At 50.6% G+C, this 15,413-nt stretch overlaps 1 protein-coding gene across 2 annotated transcripts; it reads right to left on the reverse strand.

Moving 5' to 3' along the window:
• Window positions 1-1,504: 1,504 nt before the first annotated feature.
• On the reverse strand, window positions 1,505-14,920 carry ABHD16A (abhydrolase domain containing 16A, phospholipase). 2 transcript variants are annotated; one of them, XM_037519409.1, is made up of 20 exons: window positions 14,718-14,920; window positions 13,662-13,718; window positions 12,861-12,927; window positions 12,526-12,612; window positions 9,966-10,051; window positions 8,303-8,376; window positions 8,002-8,124; window positions 6,553-6,667; window positions 6,355-6,456; window positions 5,360-5,423; window positions 4,637-4,686; window positions 4,212-4,335; window positions 3,699-3,803; window positions 3,418-3,481; window positions 2,769-2,825; window positions 2,555-2,617; window positions 2,343-2,419; window positions 2,161-2,259; window positions 2,016-2,062; window positions 1,505-1,836 (listed from the first exon to the last, which is right to left on the reverse strand). In XM_037519409.1, exons 1-20 carry the CDS (start codon window positions 14,847-14,849, stop codon window positions 1,753-1,755), a joined length of 1,677 nt encoding a protein of 558 aa, XP_037375306.1. In that variant the 5' UTR covers window positions 14,850-14,920; the 3' UTR covers window positions 1,505-1,752. The 2 variants fall into 2 exon arrangements, with proteins under 2 accessions (XP_037375306.1, XP_037375307.1); XM_037519410.2 differs by lacking the exons at window positions 12,526-12,612; window positions 12,861-12,927; window positions 13,662-13,718; window positions 14,718-14,920 and adding an exon at window positions 10,189-10,239.
• Window positions 14,921-15,413: the final 493 nt, after the last annotated feature.

Genomic DNA, 15,413 nt, shown 5'->3' on the forward strand with positions numbered 1-15,413 from the left:
GGGGGCCTCCCTGGTGGCTCAGGGGGTTAAGTCCCAGCACTATAAAGCAATCTGAAGCTACTGTAGCATGAGTTAGATCCCCTGCCAGGGAGCAACCCACATGGCGCAGCAGACCTCTTTTGACTCGCCAGCTGCTCCTCTCAGCAGTGTATTTCAGTCAATCTGACTGTTCTGTTCCCCATTCTGGTGAATCATCCCACCCCCTGCACCTCTGGCCTGTACCCTAGCTCTTGTATGAATAAATAAATCTTTAAAAAAAAAAGGGGGGGGCAGGCTTTCCTGATGGCACAAAGTGTTAAGTCTCAGCACTATCAAGCAGCATGAGTTCGATCCTGGCTAGGGAGCTAACCCACATGGTGCAGCAGACCTTTCCTGTCTCCCCTGCTGCTCCCCTCAGCAGTGTATTTCAATAGATCCGCCTGCTCTGCTCCCTACTCTGTCTCTGGTGAATCCTCTCACCCCCTACACCTCTAGCCTATACCCCAGTTCTTGCATGCATAAATAAAAATAAATCTTTAAAAGACAAAACAAAACAAAAGGATGGAGCCAAGGCAGTAACCTGGTTCCACTGGGAAACAGGATTCCAGGGCAAGATGATGGCCAGGCAACGAATTGATGGGGGAAGAGAGGGACTCATTCTATTCCGTGAGGTTGATGGATGGAAATGACAGCTGCCCATGTAAGTGGAGCATGGCCCTGGGAGTGCATGAGTCTTCCTGGAGGCCACATGTGTGAAGCAAACGTCATGACATGGTGAGGAGGGTGTGCGGGGTTTGCCACATAAGATGTGGGGGGTAGGCTGTTCCTCACTTTCGATGGGAATAGCAAGAACTGAGGGCTTCCCCTGGTGGCACAGGCAGTTGAGCGTCGTGCTGTGAAGCTGTCTGCAGCCTCTGCAGTGCCAGTTCGATCCCAGCCGGCTGGCGAGGGTCCCACATGGTGCAGCAGACCTGTCCTGTCTCGCCTGCTGCTCCCTTCAGCAGTATATTTCGTCAGTCTGCCTGTTCTATTCCCCACTCTGTCTCTGGTGAATCCTCTCACCCTCCCGCCCATCTGGCCTGTACCCCGGTTCTTGTATAAATAAATCAATCAATCTTAAAAAAAAAAAAAAAGCAAGAACTGAGCAAAGAAAACAGGTGGCACTGATCGTGAAACCTCATAGGTGTGAACTGGAAATGCCAGAACTGAGTAGGTGAAACCAGGTACTAAAAAGCACTTTGTCAACAACTAAGCTTAGTTAGGAGTTTTATGCAAGAGGGGGCAACCTGGGCTCCCGGAGTGGTTACAGGCAGGCTAGGGAGACTGTGCAGAGGTGATAACACTGGGCACACCAGGGCAGGCTCAGGTTGGGGGCTGAGGGCCTGGGTGACAGCAGGGTTGGGGAGGGTAAAACTGGCTGACTGGGGTTGGGGTTTCCTAAAGTCCAGTCCTTGGGGGCTTCAGTTCTCCCCACCACCAGGCCCTGGCTCACTGGAACTTGGGAACTCATACAATTTAGCCAGCCAGTAGAAAAAATACTTTTTTATTAATTATTAGGAATTATCCACTCACTTAATGCAGGTGTATGTCAGGGAAGGCAGGTATTTGCCAGATGGATGAGGAGAAACGTGCAAGAGGAACAGTATGGGGGGATGGTCCCCCACTTTCCACAAACTATAAACAGCAACATGAACACAGAAAATCACAAATAATAGGGTCCTTCCTCATGTCCCCTTCCATCGCATTCTTCCAGAAGGCGTCCCAGGACGGTCCTTAGAGTTGCCAAGGCATTTGGAAGTTCTGGGTTGGAAGCGGGGTGCAGTGTGTGGCCTCAAAGTTGTGCAGATGCTTCTGAGCCTAAGAAGGTGGGGTGGGTGGGGTGTAGAGCCCTTCAATGAGGGGCCAATGGACACATCCCCACCCTCTACCCTCTCTATAATAGCTACCCCTTCCAATGTGTGCAGGGCATCCCATCCCCCACATGTGCCCCCTGGCCATTCAGGCACCCCTTTCCTGCTTCCCACCCCTTAGCTCACCAGAAACAAAGCCAGCTGCCGCCTTTCTTCAGCACTCATGTCCTCCCCTGCAGAGAGGAGGTTCTCAAACACTGACCAAACATCAGCAGATCTGCCCTCTTCCTGGGCTCTTCCCACCCCGCTCCCCTGCCTTGGGCCTCCATACCCACGCTCCAGGGAAAGTCAGGCCCGTGTTCTGCCTGGTAGGAGCGGAGGATGGACAGGCACCAGTCCTCCTCGACCTCCCATCGACTGTAAATGGAGGCTGGTCAGGAGAGAGAAGAGTGGCTGTGAGCAGCCTGGCCTTGCTGGGTCCCCACCCAAAGGCCTCCCAGAATCCCACTGCACCTTCCTCCAGCTGTGAGGAGGCCTCCAGCCACTGCTTTACCACTCGAAGGCCCTCCTCTGCCATCACACGGGGATACCTGTGGAGGGAGGGCAGGCCCAGAGGTTAGGACCCAGCCATGTTCACTGTTCATTCCTGAACCTTCCATCCCTCCCAGTGTTGTTATGTGTACACATAAACACACACACACACACACACACACACAGGCTCTCACCGATGCTGCAGGAGCTTCAGTAGGAGGTCATTGCCTCTGTTGGACATGATGTCCTCAGGAACCCTGAGGTGAGAAGAATGTACACTGGTACCCTGAAGGGGTGGAGGCTAGGGAAGAAGGGTCTGGATATTTGGGTTGCTGGTGGGCCAGGGTAGGAGGGCAACTTCCAAGCTATGGCTGGGATCCAGGAGGACAGGGGTCCCCAGGCACTCACGTGGTGGTAATGATCTCGTCCTTGGTTCTGCGGATCAGCAGCACAGGACCCTGGTACCTGTGGACATCAGAGGACATCACAGTGGAGAGGGAGAGCTCAGAGGGAGACAGGATGCAGCTGACCCCACCCCTGCACTGGCTGAATTCTTTTTTTTTTTTTTTCTGGTTTCAGGTCCATTATGTAATATTCTTTTTTTTTTAATTTAAGTATTTTATTTTATATAATTCTTACATCTTTTTTCATCTTTGCACAATGTATGCATTTTCATTTTGGTTATATTCCCCGTACAATTGCACCCGCCCCACTGGCTGAATTCTTATCCCCAGCTATAGCAGGGCAGCGGGTTAGCCTTCACCTAGGGGTGAGGGTCAGAATACTTAAGAATGGGCATTACTCAAATCTGGCCTTGCTATGAGATCCCTGCTGTGCCACGCATTAACCCTTTGGTAGCCAGATCATGAGAAGGTCCAGGGTCCCAGGGAACCCAAGAGAAGCTGGGCCAAGCAAGGCAGTGAGGGGTACTTGGGGAATGGGGGCAGTGGCCATTTACCAACTTGCACTTCAGTCCTAATTTCAGCATCTGAACGCCTGGCAGAGTTTTACAGGGGTGAGGGGGAGGACGCTACATGCTCGACAATGCTGCCCTCACCTGCACAGCTGCTCTGCATTGTTCAGATTGAGATGCTGCCTCACGGTCCTGGTCACCAAGCCCCCTAGAGTGGGATGAAAGTGAAGGGGCAGCAGAGACAAAGCCCAACACATAGATCCCTGGAAAGATCAAACTGAGGTCCCCAGACAGGGTAGTCCCCCCATTCTCAACAAGGGGTGACTTACTCCCCACCCACAGAAAAGGAACCATCTCCCATTAGAACAGCTCCCAGTTCCAACCCACCTCTTCCCAGGAAGGGCAGGCCTAGGAGCTGTACTCACTCCAGCTGTCTGGCATGACTTTCAAGGCCAAGGGCACCAGGTCATCAAAAGAGGCATCCAGGATCACGGCACTAATGTCTGGGTAGGACATGGCCGCCCACGTGGCTAGTAGCAGGACAGGGAAGAAGGGTAAAAAGGGGCTCCTGCCTACTGCCCCCCGCATCCCACCTATATAGGCTATACCACCCTTCCTACTAGGTTAGCCCCAGTCTCTCCCGACCCCACACTTTACTCGGCCAGGACACTATAGGGAGATGCTGCAAGAGAACACTGATGTGTATGAAGACATTACACTTCTCCGAGGTCCCTGGTCGCTGGGCGGGACAGTGAAGGAAATGGGAAGTATCTGCAAGTAGGATTCCTTCTTCCAGACCCCCTCAGACCCCACATCTATCCTTTCCTCAAAGCTTCCATCCACTGCGCTGCCTGGTCACCAGTGCATTTCCCCATATCTCCTTGGAAGGGGCAGTGGCATGAATGGGTCTAAGGTGGGGGTAGGAGGGAGGCTGGTACCAGTGAAGCCACCAATGGACCAGGCATAGATGATGATGTCCTGGGGCTGGAAGCCCAGCCGGTGGATGGCAAACTGGATCACCACATCCATGGCATTGGCCTCATTCTGTGGGAATGGCACCCCCTGCAGGAGGAAGGGCAATGGCAGGAGCAGGTCAGTACCAAGGTGAGTTCACCCAGCACCCACAGGCTCCCAATAAAAAAAGCAGTGGGCAGGACTGTTCTCTACAGAAACCAGCACCTTTCCAAGGAGATCCACCTCCACCTCTCCCTCCACCTTAAGAGAAGGGGGCGTTGCTTCTGGTTGCTTCTGTGGCATCATCACTCCCTGCCCTTGGCTTCCCCTTCACACTTAATTCAGTGATTGACCAAAGAGGGAGACAGGCCATAATTCAAAAAAAAGAATGAATTTCAGAGGGGCTCACCGTGCTTCCCGCAAAACCTGGATGATTCCAGCCCAGGACTGAATATCCAGCTGTAACACAGGGGGGAGAAAAGCCTGGGACCTCATGGACCCCACCCCCACCCAGTCCTGGGGAAAGGAGCAGGACACTGGAGCTCTAAATGCTCCCCTCAGAGGTAAGTAACTCAAAGTCTTCCCAGAGTGGGGAGATGACAAAAAAGGAGGTGCTGAGGCAGCAGGAGAGATGTGTCATTGGGGCTGGGGGTGGACAGAATGAAGAGCATAATAAAGCTGGGGACACAGCCCAAGGGGAGGCATTTGTAAGATTAGCAGAGCAAATGGGGAGTGGAATTCTCCCCAAAAGTGAAAGTCTGCAACCTCACTCAGAGAAAATGGTCAGGCCTGGGGAGGTTATATTAGTGTGGGAAGGTGGGGATATCCCATTACAAGGGGCAGAGATAAGAAGGCTGCCACACGCAGTTGGTTGAGTGCTGGGCTGCGAAGCTGCCCGCAGCCTCTGCAGCGCCGGTTCGATCCCTGGCCACCGGCGAGGGTCCCACATGGAGCACAGACCACTCCTGCCACCCCCGCTGCTCCCCTCAGCAGTGTACTTCGGTCCTTCTGCCTGCTCTGCTCCCCGCTCTGGCTCTGGTGAATTCTCTCACCCGCCCGCGCTTCTGACTGTAGCCAGTGCTTGTATAAATAAATAAATAAATCTTAAAAAAAAAAAAAAAAAAAAGCCTACCTTCCAGAGGTGTGGAGACACAGCCCACTTCATAGAAGCCAGCATTTCCCTCACAGCAGATGACCTGGGGGAGAAGGCAGGACGGATGGGGACAGGGAGCCAAATTAGGGCTGAAAATCCCTCTCTGCCAGAGAGCACAGCCTGTGGGAGCTTTGCAAGGAACAGGAAAGGGCTTTCTGTTCTCTCCAAAAGGAACAAACTTCTCATTTTGCAAGGTCCATAAAATGAAAAGCAAAGTGGATGCAGATACTTAGCAAACCCGGTCTTCAGAGGAAGAGGAATGTTTGGAATTGCTCAGCCACCCAGCACAGTGTCCATTTTGGTATTGCTAGTGGTTATCTCTCAGGAATGGGTCACAGATATTTTTCCGGTCCAGTTTTTAGGTCTGTTTTTCCTGTGATTGCTCCTTTTGTGTGGTATGCCAACTGCTTTTCCTTGGTTGCCCTGGGCTCCGATCTAATTGTCAGATATACTCTAATTCCATGGTGCGCCAACCCTGAGCTGGTTAGGCTTACATGGATTCTCATAGCGTCAGGCCCTGCAGGGACTAAAACCCAGCTCCCTACGATGTTGACTGTGCTCTCTCCAGGGTGGCTTCACTGGGCCAGAAGACTGCAGCCAGGCTGCCTGGGTTCAAATCCCAGCTCTCCCACTCACTGATTGGAACTGGAAAAGGTATTCTGTGCTTCAGTTTCATCATCTGTTAAAATGGGTAATATAAAGTACCTAGCTTATAGTTGTGAGGCTTGCACACATGCATCTAAAGTGCTGAGTGGTGACCATTACATGATTACTTTTTAGTCCTTGAGAGTCAACTCCTACTTCATCTATTTCCCTCTCACAGGGCTTTCCTACACACCAAAGGCCTTGAGGGTGGGGCTGGGTGATGGATCACCCCCACCTGTGATTTCTTAGCACTGCCACTGAAGAACTGAGATCTCCAGAGGCCCCTGCCATCCCCCCACTCCACCCTTGGGCTCCCTGCTCCCTCTCACCAGCTTCTGTCCTTGGGGCTCAGCTGTCCCCCGCCGATCCACAAACATGGTGTCAATCTCATTGCCATCACAGGCCAGCAGCTTGGCCCGGCGCCCATTACACTGAGTGGGGAAGAGGCAATAGCTCAGTTGCGAGGGGCAGGTGGCCACATCCTTGGAGAGGACAAGGGCTGGGGGGATGGGGGCAGGGAGCCTTACCTCTTCCACCAGCCGGGCCTGGCCCTGCAGCAGCACAGGCATGAGGGCCTTCTGGAGGAGGTACACAGAGCCCGGATAGAGCATCCGGCGGCCCAGGGTGTGAGCCACCAGGAAGCTGCAGGGACAGGGTAAATGAATTCCCAACTCCAGTGGGGCCCAAGGGCTGCCCCAGCCCTAGCACACAGACTCTGGCCCACTTCACCCTTGACCCTCACCGTTTAGTTTTTCCCTCTCAGGACTTAAAGAAACAATACATGCACTAAGCTGGTATTTTTCAAACTTTTTTCTGTAACCTTTGTAAGATACACATTTGATACTGATATTTGACATCACTATACACACATATGTTTATATAATATTGAAAGTTTTATGAGATAATGCTTTCTATAATTATCAAATATGACCCTGTTAATGTATACATACAACTTATTAAGCCTCCACATAAATTATATTTTAAAAAAAGACAGTTGTTAATTCACTAAGTTGACTTCAAGATTCACTAATGAGTCAAGATCTATAGTTTGACAGGCATCAAAGTAGACTGCAAACCCCATCAGGCAGAGGCCTGGCTGTTTTGTTCACTGGGGACAGACCTACTTCTACTGTCACACAGTGTGCCCAGAGCCTGGCACAGAATAGGGACTTAATAAATATTTACTGAACAATGTACTACTAATCTATACAAAGATGATGTGGCAGGTACTGTTTCCAAAAAAAGACAATAAACCACTTTCAGCAAATACAAAAGTAGGATTTATCCCTAGAACATTATATAGTGCTGTCCAGTACCCCTTTCAAAACCTCAAAGTTGGCTTGCCTCTCTTATCAACTGGCACAGTGCCAACAACCGACTACTCAGTCTACCCCCTTCCTTATCTGAGAACCTGCCTCCCAGCTCCTGCCCCACTCCCTGGCCATAGAAAATGCCCACAGCATCTGCTCCACTGCAAGATGTTTTTTTCTAACATTGGTATCCACGGCTGCCATTTACTTGCTCTGAGGCCCTGGGCAAGGTGGAAGTCCTTCAGCATCTGTTACCCCGCTTAACCTCACCAACCGCGTGAACTGGGTTATTCATGGATGCTTGCTCAAGGTGGAACAACCAAGGCGGGGACACAGCTGCCGCCAGCTCTTGCTCCAGCTAATGCTGTGTCCCCTCCCAATCCCAATCTTATTCTTGGCTCTCAGTCTCATCGAAAGAGCTTCTGTATCAGACAAAACTGTTAACATCCCCACTTTTCATTCACCACCTGTGAGATTTTGGGCCACTCTGAGCCTCTTTTCTTCATACATATATGTGGACAAAGACAACTCTACCATAGGTAATATACAAAGTGCATGGTGCAGGCCCAATAAATGACAGCTTTCTTATGATGGCACCTCAGTCCTGGACCCCCCATCCCACGTTCCCACTGCCACTGATGGCTCCACCTCCCGGTGCTTTCACACCTGGTGATTTGACAAGGTAGCTTCTTGACCCTGTTGAGGAGGGTATCTGCTGTCCCACGGTGTAGGGGCTCTGGGCGAAGCAAGGCCACACCCCGGCGGGAAGGGCCCCCCCGGGACTCCTTTCTGAGGAATAGAAAGATGCAGGGGAAGATGGGTCAGGAGCAGTCAGCTGGAGGCCTGAGGCCCAGAGAGAATGGGGTCTAGGAGTGAGGAGATGGCACTGGAAGGCAGGCCCTCTGGCCAAAAGGGGAAAGAGTTAGGGCAGAGGAGGGGTAGATAGAATGAAAGAACTGGGCCTCACCGGCTGCTGGGTTCCTCCCAGTGGAAGTCAACTGGCCAGCTCCTGAAGTCAAAATTGTAGTTGGCAAGTTGCTTCTGCAGTGGGTGGGGGAGAAGGAGGAGGGGATGAAAAGGGAATGGAGAAGTGGGGGAGGCCTACCTACTTACCCAGACACCCTCATCATCCAGGGGACTGGCCCCCACATGCCACATGTAGACAAGTAGAGATCAGAACCCTCTTGGCTTTCAGATGAAAAGCTCATATAGCCCCCTTTCTCTTGGCAACCAGGCAAGAGAGGATGCCCTGACTGACTGACAACTAGACGGCCTGTCTGCCCTCTTCCAAAAGAGGAAGCTAACACTCTGCTTTTCCCGGGGAATTGGGGGGGTGGCTGGAGGTGCTGGTGCTTCTGAGGGAAGGCATGGAGGGCCTGCTGGCTAGTCATACTCCCTCCCCACCAGGGTCCTTCACATAATGATTAGCTCACTCCCCTAAGAGGATCAAACTCTGTCCCAAGCTTGCCTAGGAGGAGAGGGAAGTGAAGACCACAATGGTTCCTCTGCACTGGGGTCACCTCCCTCTCCTCAGCTCCTGCAGCCATGGGCACTGCTGCCACTCAGACCGTCAGTGCCTCAGGTGACCCCACTCTGTGAGTCTACACCTTTTCTGAGGGCAGTGGGAGCTGTGTCTTAATTGCTGCTGTATTCCTCTCCCCACCCCCGGAGTTCCCGGCACTCTATTTTGAGAGCTGTTTTTAATTTTCCATCAGAGAAATTTTTTAACATTTTCAAAAATAACTTGACTAAGTGAGAGCAACAGAAAAAAATATACAAAAATGGCAATGGCAAAACAAAATGAAGACAAGCAAATTTCAGGCAGGTTTTGCTCAGACCTAGACTCGAATCCAGACTCAGTCACCAACTTGCTCTGTGACTCGGCCTGACCCTCACATGTGTAAAAGGTGGGTAATAATGCCACCTCACACGGTTGTTGTGAGGATTAGAGAGGATGGATGCAAGACGCCTCTCACAGCAGTGTGGATGAGCATCATTACACAGCTCTGTAAATGCCGGTGTGGAGCAGCCAGAAAGATGATGACAGCGGCCGTGGCTGTTTGATCCCGGAAACCACTTTGTAACAGGAAAGAACTTTATAGGGCCTCAAAGCCCCTTCTCAAAGATAATCACACTCCAGCACCGGCTGGGCTGGCATAACTCCAAGGACACTGTGCCCTGGCTTTTCTCCCTCCTGGCGCCACGCTGTGCTCCCGGACACAAGAGTGGACATACCTGTCTATCTTGTCCTATCCCTAAACAAAATGATTGCAGTTTTCAGTGCACACAGCAAAAATAAACAAGCATTTGTAGAACCAAACTGCTATGATAGAGAGAAAAACCCCTTCTAAGAAACACTGTGGAATGTCTACATCTAGACAATTCTTGCAGGTGGAAGGTGGAAAATGTTCTAACGGAATATTCCATTAGAAGTGGTAGGAGGGAAAATTCCTCGGGCAGACAGCCCACTGGTGGAGGGCAGAAAGGACACAGCAATATGCAATAAACACCCAGGGTGGTGGGAGGCAAAACATACCTCCCAACCCTTTCCCCCTGGCAAAGCCAGTGCCCAGTACTTTGCAGAAGCTGTGAGGACGCTGTGCTCGGGCACCTGTCCTGGAACCTCTCACCTTGTTTTCTGCAGACTGGTTCCTGTGTGTTGCCTCCAAGATGGTGATGAACTGCCGGTACTGGGGGTTAGTCCAGCGGCCAATGCCTGGTGGAAAGAAACAGTAAGTCAGAAAGACAATTGGGAGATGGGCTAGAAGGCCCTGGAAAGAAAAGCGAGAGGGAAGGAATGCAGGGCCCAGGATCTGGGAAAACCAGAGTTCTGAGCCACTTCTTCCTCCATACCCAGCAGCTGGCTGTAGTACACTCTGCTCCTGAACTTCTTCAGTTTGCTTCTTTATATACTATCGACCTTCCACCCTCCAGAATGTTCATTCTCCAGAGTCCCACTGACATTGGGTTTCTCTCCTTTTCACCACCACCATCCCTGATGCTTCTTCTATCTCTTTTCTGTACATTTGAACTCCCCATCCATCTGGCTTCCTGGCTCTCGTTCTTGCTCCATAATTACATCCTCACGGAATCTGAGACCCCTTTCTCCATGCTCATTCTCTCCATCTGTGCCTCTCAGCATTCTTCTTGACACATGAGGTCCTTTTCTCTTCTGCTTCCTGGGCCCATCCTCTCCTCCTTCCAATTTCTGCGCTGCTCCTTCTCTGTCACTGTTCTACTTCCCCCTGAAATGAGAATCATTCCCAACTCTGAGCTCTTTTCTATTTACCCAGCCCTTCAACGCTCACATCTGCTCCCCCTCCTTGCCAAGGACGCTCAAATCCTGAATTCTTTGCTTCCATTGACCCAGGGGTCATGTGCCAGGCACTGTTCTGACACAGGGAAGATAGTGGGATACAAAGGCCTCAGAGAGCTGGTGTTTTGGCTGGGGTTGGGATGGGGCTGCAGATAATAAATAAACAAGAAAATTTCAGAGAACAGTGCTGTACAGAACTGGAATGAACTAGAATGCTATTATCACCAAGGCTAGAACCTCCAAACAATTCTGAGAATGAAGCAAGCTGCAGGATGATTTGTGTGGAGCGAATACATCTGCCAAAAATGTAAAATGCACAAAATGATGCTTTTTGTTGTGTAGACTCACCATATTCCTGACTTCAAGATGTACAATTTTTCTCACTTGAAAATTCTGAAGTCAGTATGCATTTTACAATTCAAAGCAGCTTAGATTTGATGAAATGAGGTATGTATTTCATGAAAGTGTAAAAATACAGACCAGAAAAAAAACTGTACTAGATGACAATGGTTACTACTAGGGAAAGCGGGTCGTAGGGCTGGGGAAGGACTCTAATGGCAATGACAACTCTGTAATGTGTTAGTATGATCTTTTGTATTTTGAGAATGCCTTGACCATTCCCCCTCAGGGCCCAACCCAAAAAAGCACTGGAAACAAGCATTTTAGTTCTTCCTGATTGTGTGCAATTTAAATTTTTTTCTAGATTTAAAAACAAATAAAATTAAAAATTAAGACAGGGGCCTCCCTGGTGGCACAGGGGTTAAGACGCAACCTATGAAGCTGTCTGCAGCCACTGCAGCAAGAGTTCGATCCCCGGCCAAGGAGCTACCCACACGGCACAGTAGACCTCTCCTGTCCTGCCTGCTGCTCCCCTCAGCAGTGTATTTCAGTAGATCTGCCTGTTCTGTTCCCCACTCTGTCTCTGGTGAATCCTCTCACCCCCCCCACATACCTCTGGCCTGTACCCCAGTTCTTGTATGCATAAATAAATCAATCTTTAAAAAAAATACATAGCAGGGGGCCTCTCTGGTGGCACAAGGGCTTAAGTCTCAGCACTATGAAAGCTATCCATAGCCACTGCAGCACCAGTTTGATCTCTGGCCAGGGAGCTACCCACATAGCACAGCAGACCTTCCTGTCTTGCCTGCTGCTTCCCTCAGCAGTGTATTTCAGTCAATCCACCTGTTCTGCTCCCCACTCTGTCTCTGGTGTATCCTCTCACCAACCCCCCCCCACACACACACCTCTGGCCTACACCCCAGCTCTTATATGCATAAATAAGCACATCTTTTAAAAAAATACAAAACATTCATGTGATCACCAGATCAAGAGAGAGAGCAGAGCCACCTCCCGCCAGGAGTCTATCCACCCCCCTCAAGAAATCACTCTCCTTCAAGATACCATGCCCCTGTTTTTCCTTAGTGTTTTGCCAATTACATACATATCCTTTTTGGACTTTATATGAATGGGAACACACCAAATGACTTGGCGGTCACCTGCTTTCACTCAACATTACATCTGTAAGCTTCACCAGCTCAGCTCTGCTTTCTTTATTTGCATTGTTGGATCTTGTTCTGCTGTGGGTCTATATCCCCAGGGGGTGGTTTTCAGTTTAGAGTTATTACAGACATAAATATGGGATTGTGGGAAGGTACATTCATCTTTTCTAGATAACAGCAAACTTTTTTGCCAATTATTTTTTCATATTTATCACTCAAGTTTCTTAAGACAAAGATAAAATAAAAGATAAAATAAAAAAATAATTGACCATCCTCAATTACTGCTCCTCAGGGCCCAACCCAAAATTGTATTATCGGAAGGTACTTAATCATTTATCTCATCAATAGGTACAAAGAGATACCCTCACCACCTACCTCGGAGGCAGGCCACCCCTGCCAGCAGCAGTAGCAATGTCCCAGCATAGTGAGAAAATGGCACCACTTTGGACAAACTCAAGTAACCTGGGAGGGAAGACGGGCTATGTGAGAAGCATTCCCCACTGCCCCAGAGTTCCTCTTCCCAGTGACTTGTCCCCAGTCCCAACCACTACCCCACATCCTCTCTTTGGGACAGCCTCCGAGGAAGAAGATGCCTGATGGAAGAGGGAAGCCAAGCCATCCCCAGAGGCCCCCTTCCCTCTATAGGGGGTGGGCTCATCTGCCAACAAACTGCCCATTTCCTGCCCCACCACCTTTGAAGCCACACTGACCTTTCCTGTACAAGTAGAAGAAGGCGAAGGGAGAGGAGTAATAAGAGATGGACCAGAAGACTGAAGCCTGCAGCAGAGAGACAGGGACAAGCAATCAATATACACACGCACACGCGCGCACACACACACACACACGCACACACACACGCTCCTGCCATTTCCAGGCCTAGGCTCTGAGCAAAGTGAATAATCTTAGGGATAATCACATCAAGTACCTATTCTGCGCACATCATGCACACAGTAAGTGCTCAACACTTGTTAAAAGGCAATGTGTCAGAGCTGGGGAAAACTAGGCATAGGTTCTGAATGCTTCCTCTGATCATCTCCAGACATAATTTAATCACACATAAAGGCTAGTCTCTTTCCACTCAAGTTAATCAAGCCTTTCCAATCAGCCCTGCTCAGGATAGCCCCTGGCCTGGTCCCCAAGAGATGCACAAATGTCACCATAGGAACTCTGCCAGAGAGAGCAGTTGCCTCTGCAGCCAAAGAGGTTAGTTGCCAGGGAGGACAGGTCACTGGGGACTGCAGGGCTCAGCACCTGCAATTAGTCTCAAAGGTAAACAAATTCCCCTCATGGTTCAGGCTGTCCCAGAGAAAGCAGTGCACACACTAAAGGGGGGCACCAGGTATGTGTGCGAGTCAGAGCATGGCTCTGTGTGCGCTGGTGAGGTCTCTGTTGAGTCCAGGGCATCCCCCACCCTCTGGGGCTCTGCCTCCTCCCAGGCTGGGGAGAGAAAGTTCAGGAGGGCAGCTGGGTCTGCAAAGATACAGTTGTCACAGATGCCAGGGCAGACATACCAGGGCCAGGATACTGTCAGCATGTTTCTCCAGGGCACGGGGCTGATAGTACGTATCCTGCCAAAACAGATGGCCAAGTTAAGGACCCTGCCTATTGACAAATCCAACCCCTTCCCTTTCAGAAGCCTTAATTCGTGTTTCCCGGTTCTAGACTCCAAAGCTCTCTCTCCTGGTACAGCCCTAGTTTCTAAGGAAGCTGCCTTTCCCACCCTCACTCAGAACCTGATTCACCCCAGACCATAAGAACCAACTCTGGGAGCTGTGCATGGCAGCCAAAATAGAAAGCAACATTGGATGACTTTTGGCCCTTGTTCCCAACCCAGTTTCAAATGGGATGCGGGCATGTGTGCATATAGGGAAAGGGGTTAAAGACGACGGGAAGACACCATGAAACTTTAAGGGAGAAAGAAGAGCATCAAAAGTAAGAGTAGGTTGATTATGGAAAAAAAAGGGTTGGGGGTGGGCTGCTCGCCAGGGACAGTAAACAGTTGGAGACCACCGATAAAAAGGAGGAGAACATTTAGGGACACAACCTGCCATCACTCCCAGCTCTCCAGAAGGCAGAGACTTTGGGTAGTCGAGGGAGTGGGGTGGGGAACAGGGGATATATGATATGTTGGAGAAATCGTTCTGAAATTCTAGGTCAGGTGGGAGAGAAGATAAAACGGAACCGGGGGAGGCACGCAGGAAGAAATCGAGACTTGGACAGCAGAATCACCCTGCTCCAGAATGCGCGCAGGGTCTCTTCCAGGACTTTAAGAGTCAACTGGGAACGGCATGAACCACGACAGACGGGGGGGGGGGGGGGGGTGGCTCTGGAAGTAAAAGCAAGCAGTGGGAGAAGGAAAGAGAAAGTGGTAGAGAACTGCGAGAGAGGAGGGCGGCCAGTTGACAGGCGTGACTTTAACCCAGGAAGCACAAAGGGCGCAGACTTTGAGGACAACTGGTTGACAAGCTGGCTCCCCCGATTTCCAATAATGGACGCTTCTGGGGAGCAAAGGCCGCAAAGGGGTTTGGGCCGTACCATGTTTTTGACCAGGGGAGAACGCGACTCACCCAGGAGCTGGAAGAGTGGGTAGTGACTGAAGTTGGAGTCTCCGGGACGCCGGACGGGGCCCTTTCGGAGTCCCTTTCCCGGTAGATTTTGTAGAGCCGGGGGCCTAGGACGCAGCTCAGCAGCTTCGCCATGGCCCCGGCTCGGGCCGCTGCTCTCCCAGCAGCAGGTCCCCCTGCTGGCCCCGCCCTCCTCCGGTCGCTAAGGTGTTGCGTGCCCTTGACGTCAGCACGCACTGGCTCCGCCTCCAGTCGGATCAAGACTTTTTTAGCGCTTCTTGAGAAAGGTTTCGCGCAGCTGGATCTACGGGTACAGTGATGGTCAGAAATTAGTTGGAGGCGTTTGGAACGAGGAGAGTTAGAACATTTTCGCAGTTAAATCGTATTGGCAGAGGGTGGAACGGGTGTGCGAAGTTAGGAAAACCTGACGAGAGAAACGAAATAGATTAAGTGTCCAGGAATACATCTAATAAAAGAAATGCACGGTTTTGTGGGAAAAAGTATTAAAAATTATTGAAAGAAATAAACGAAGACTTGAATATATGGAGAACTACACCACAGTTACACATGGAGAAGACTCAGTATTAAGATGTGTGAAATACTGGGAAAAAGAATACGAAGGAATTACCACTTTTAAGGCTGGACAAATCGGGCCTCTCTGGTGGCGCAGGGGTTAAAGACAGCGCTATCAAGCTATCA

This window comes from Talpa occidentalis, unplaced genomic scaffold (genome assembly GCF_014898055.3).
Source record: "Talpa occidentalis isolate TD23 unplaced genomic scaffold, MPIMG_talOcc4v2.1 talOcc4.2, whole genome shotgun sequence".
NCBI lineage: Eukaryota > Metazoa > Chordata > Mammalia > Eulipotyphla > Talpidae > Talpa > Talpa occidentalis.

Excerpts from the sequence above, each read along its gene's own strand:
- ABHD16A (XM_037519409.1), bottom strand. The coding sequence starts at position 14,849 with ATGGCGAAGCTGCTGAGCTGCGTCCTAGGCCCCCGGCTCTACAAAATC. Across the intron at positions 12,613-12,860 it reads CTTCTACTTGTACAGGAAAG|GTTACTTGAGTTTGTCCAAA; the intron begins GTCAGTGTGGCT and ends CTTCCCTCCCAG. Across the intron at positions 3,804-4,211 it reads GTCCATTGGTGGCTTCACTG|CCACGTGGGCGGCCATGTCC; the intron begins GTACCAGCCTCC and ends TCCTGCTACTAG.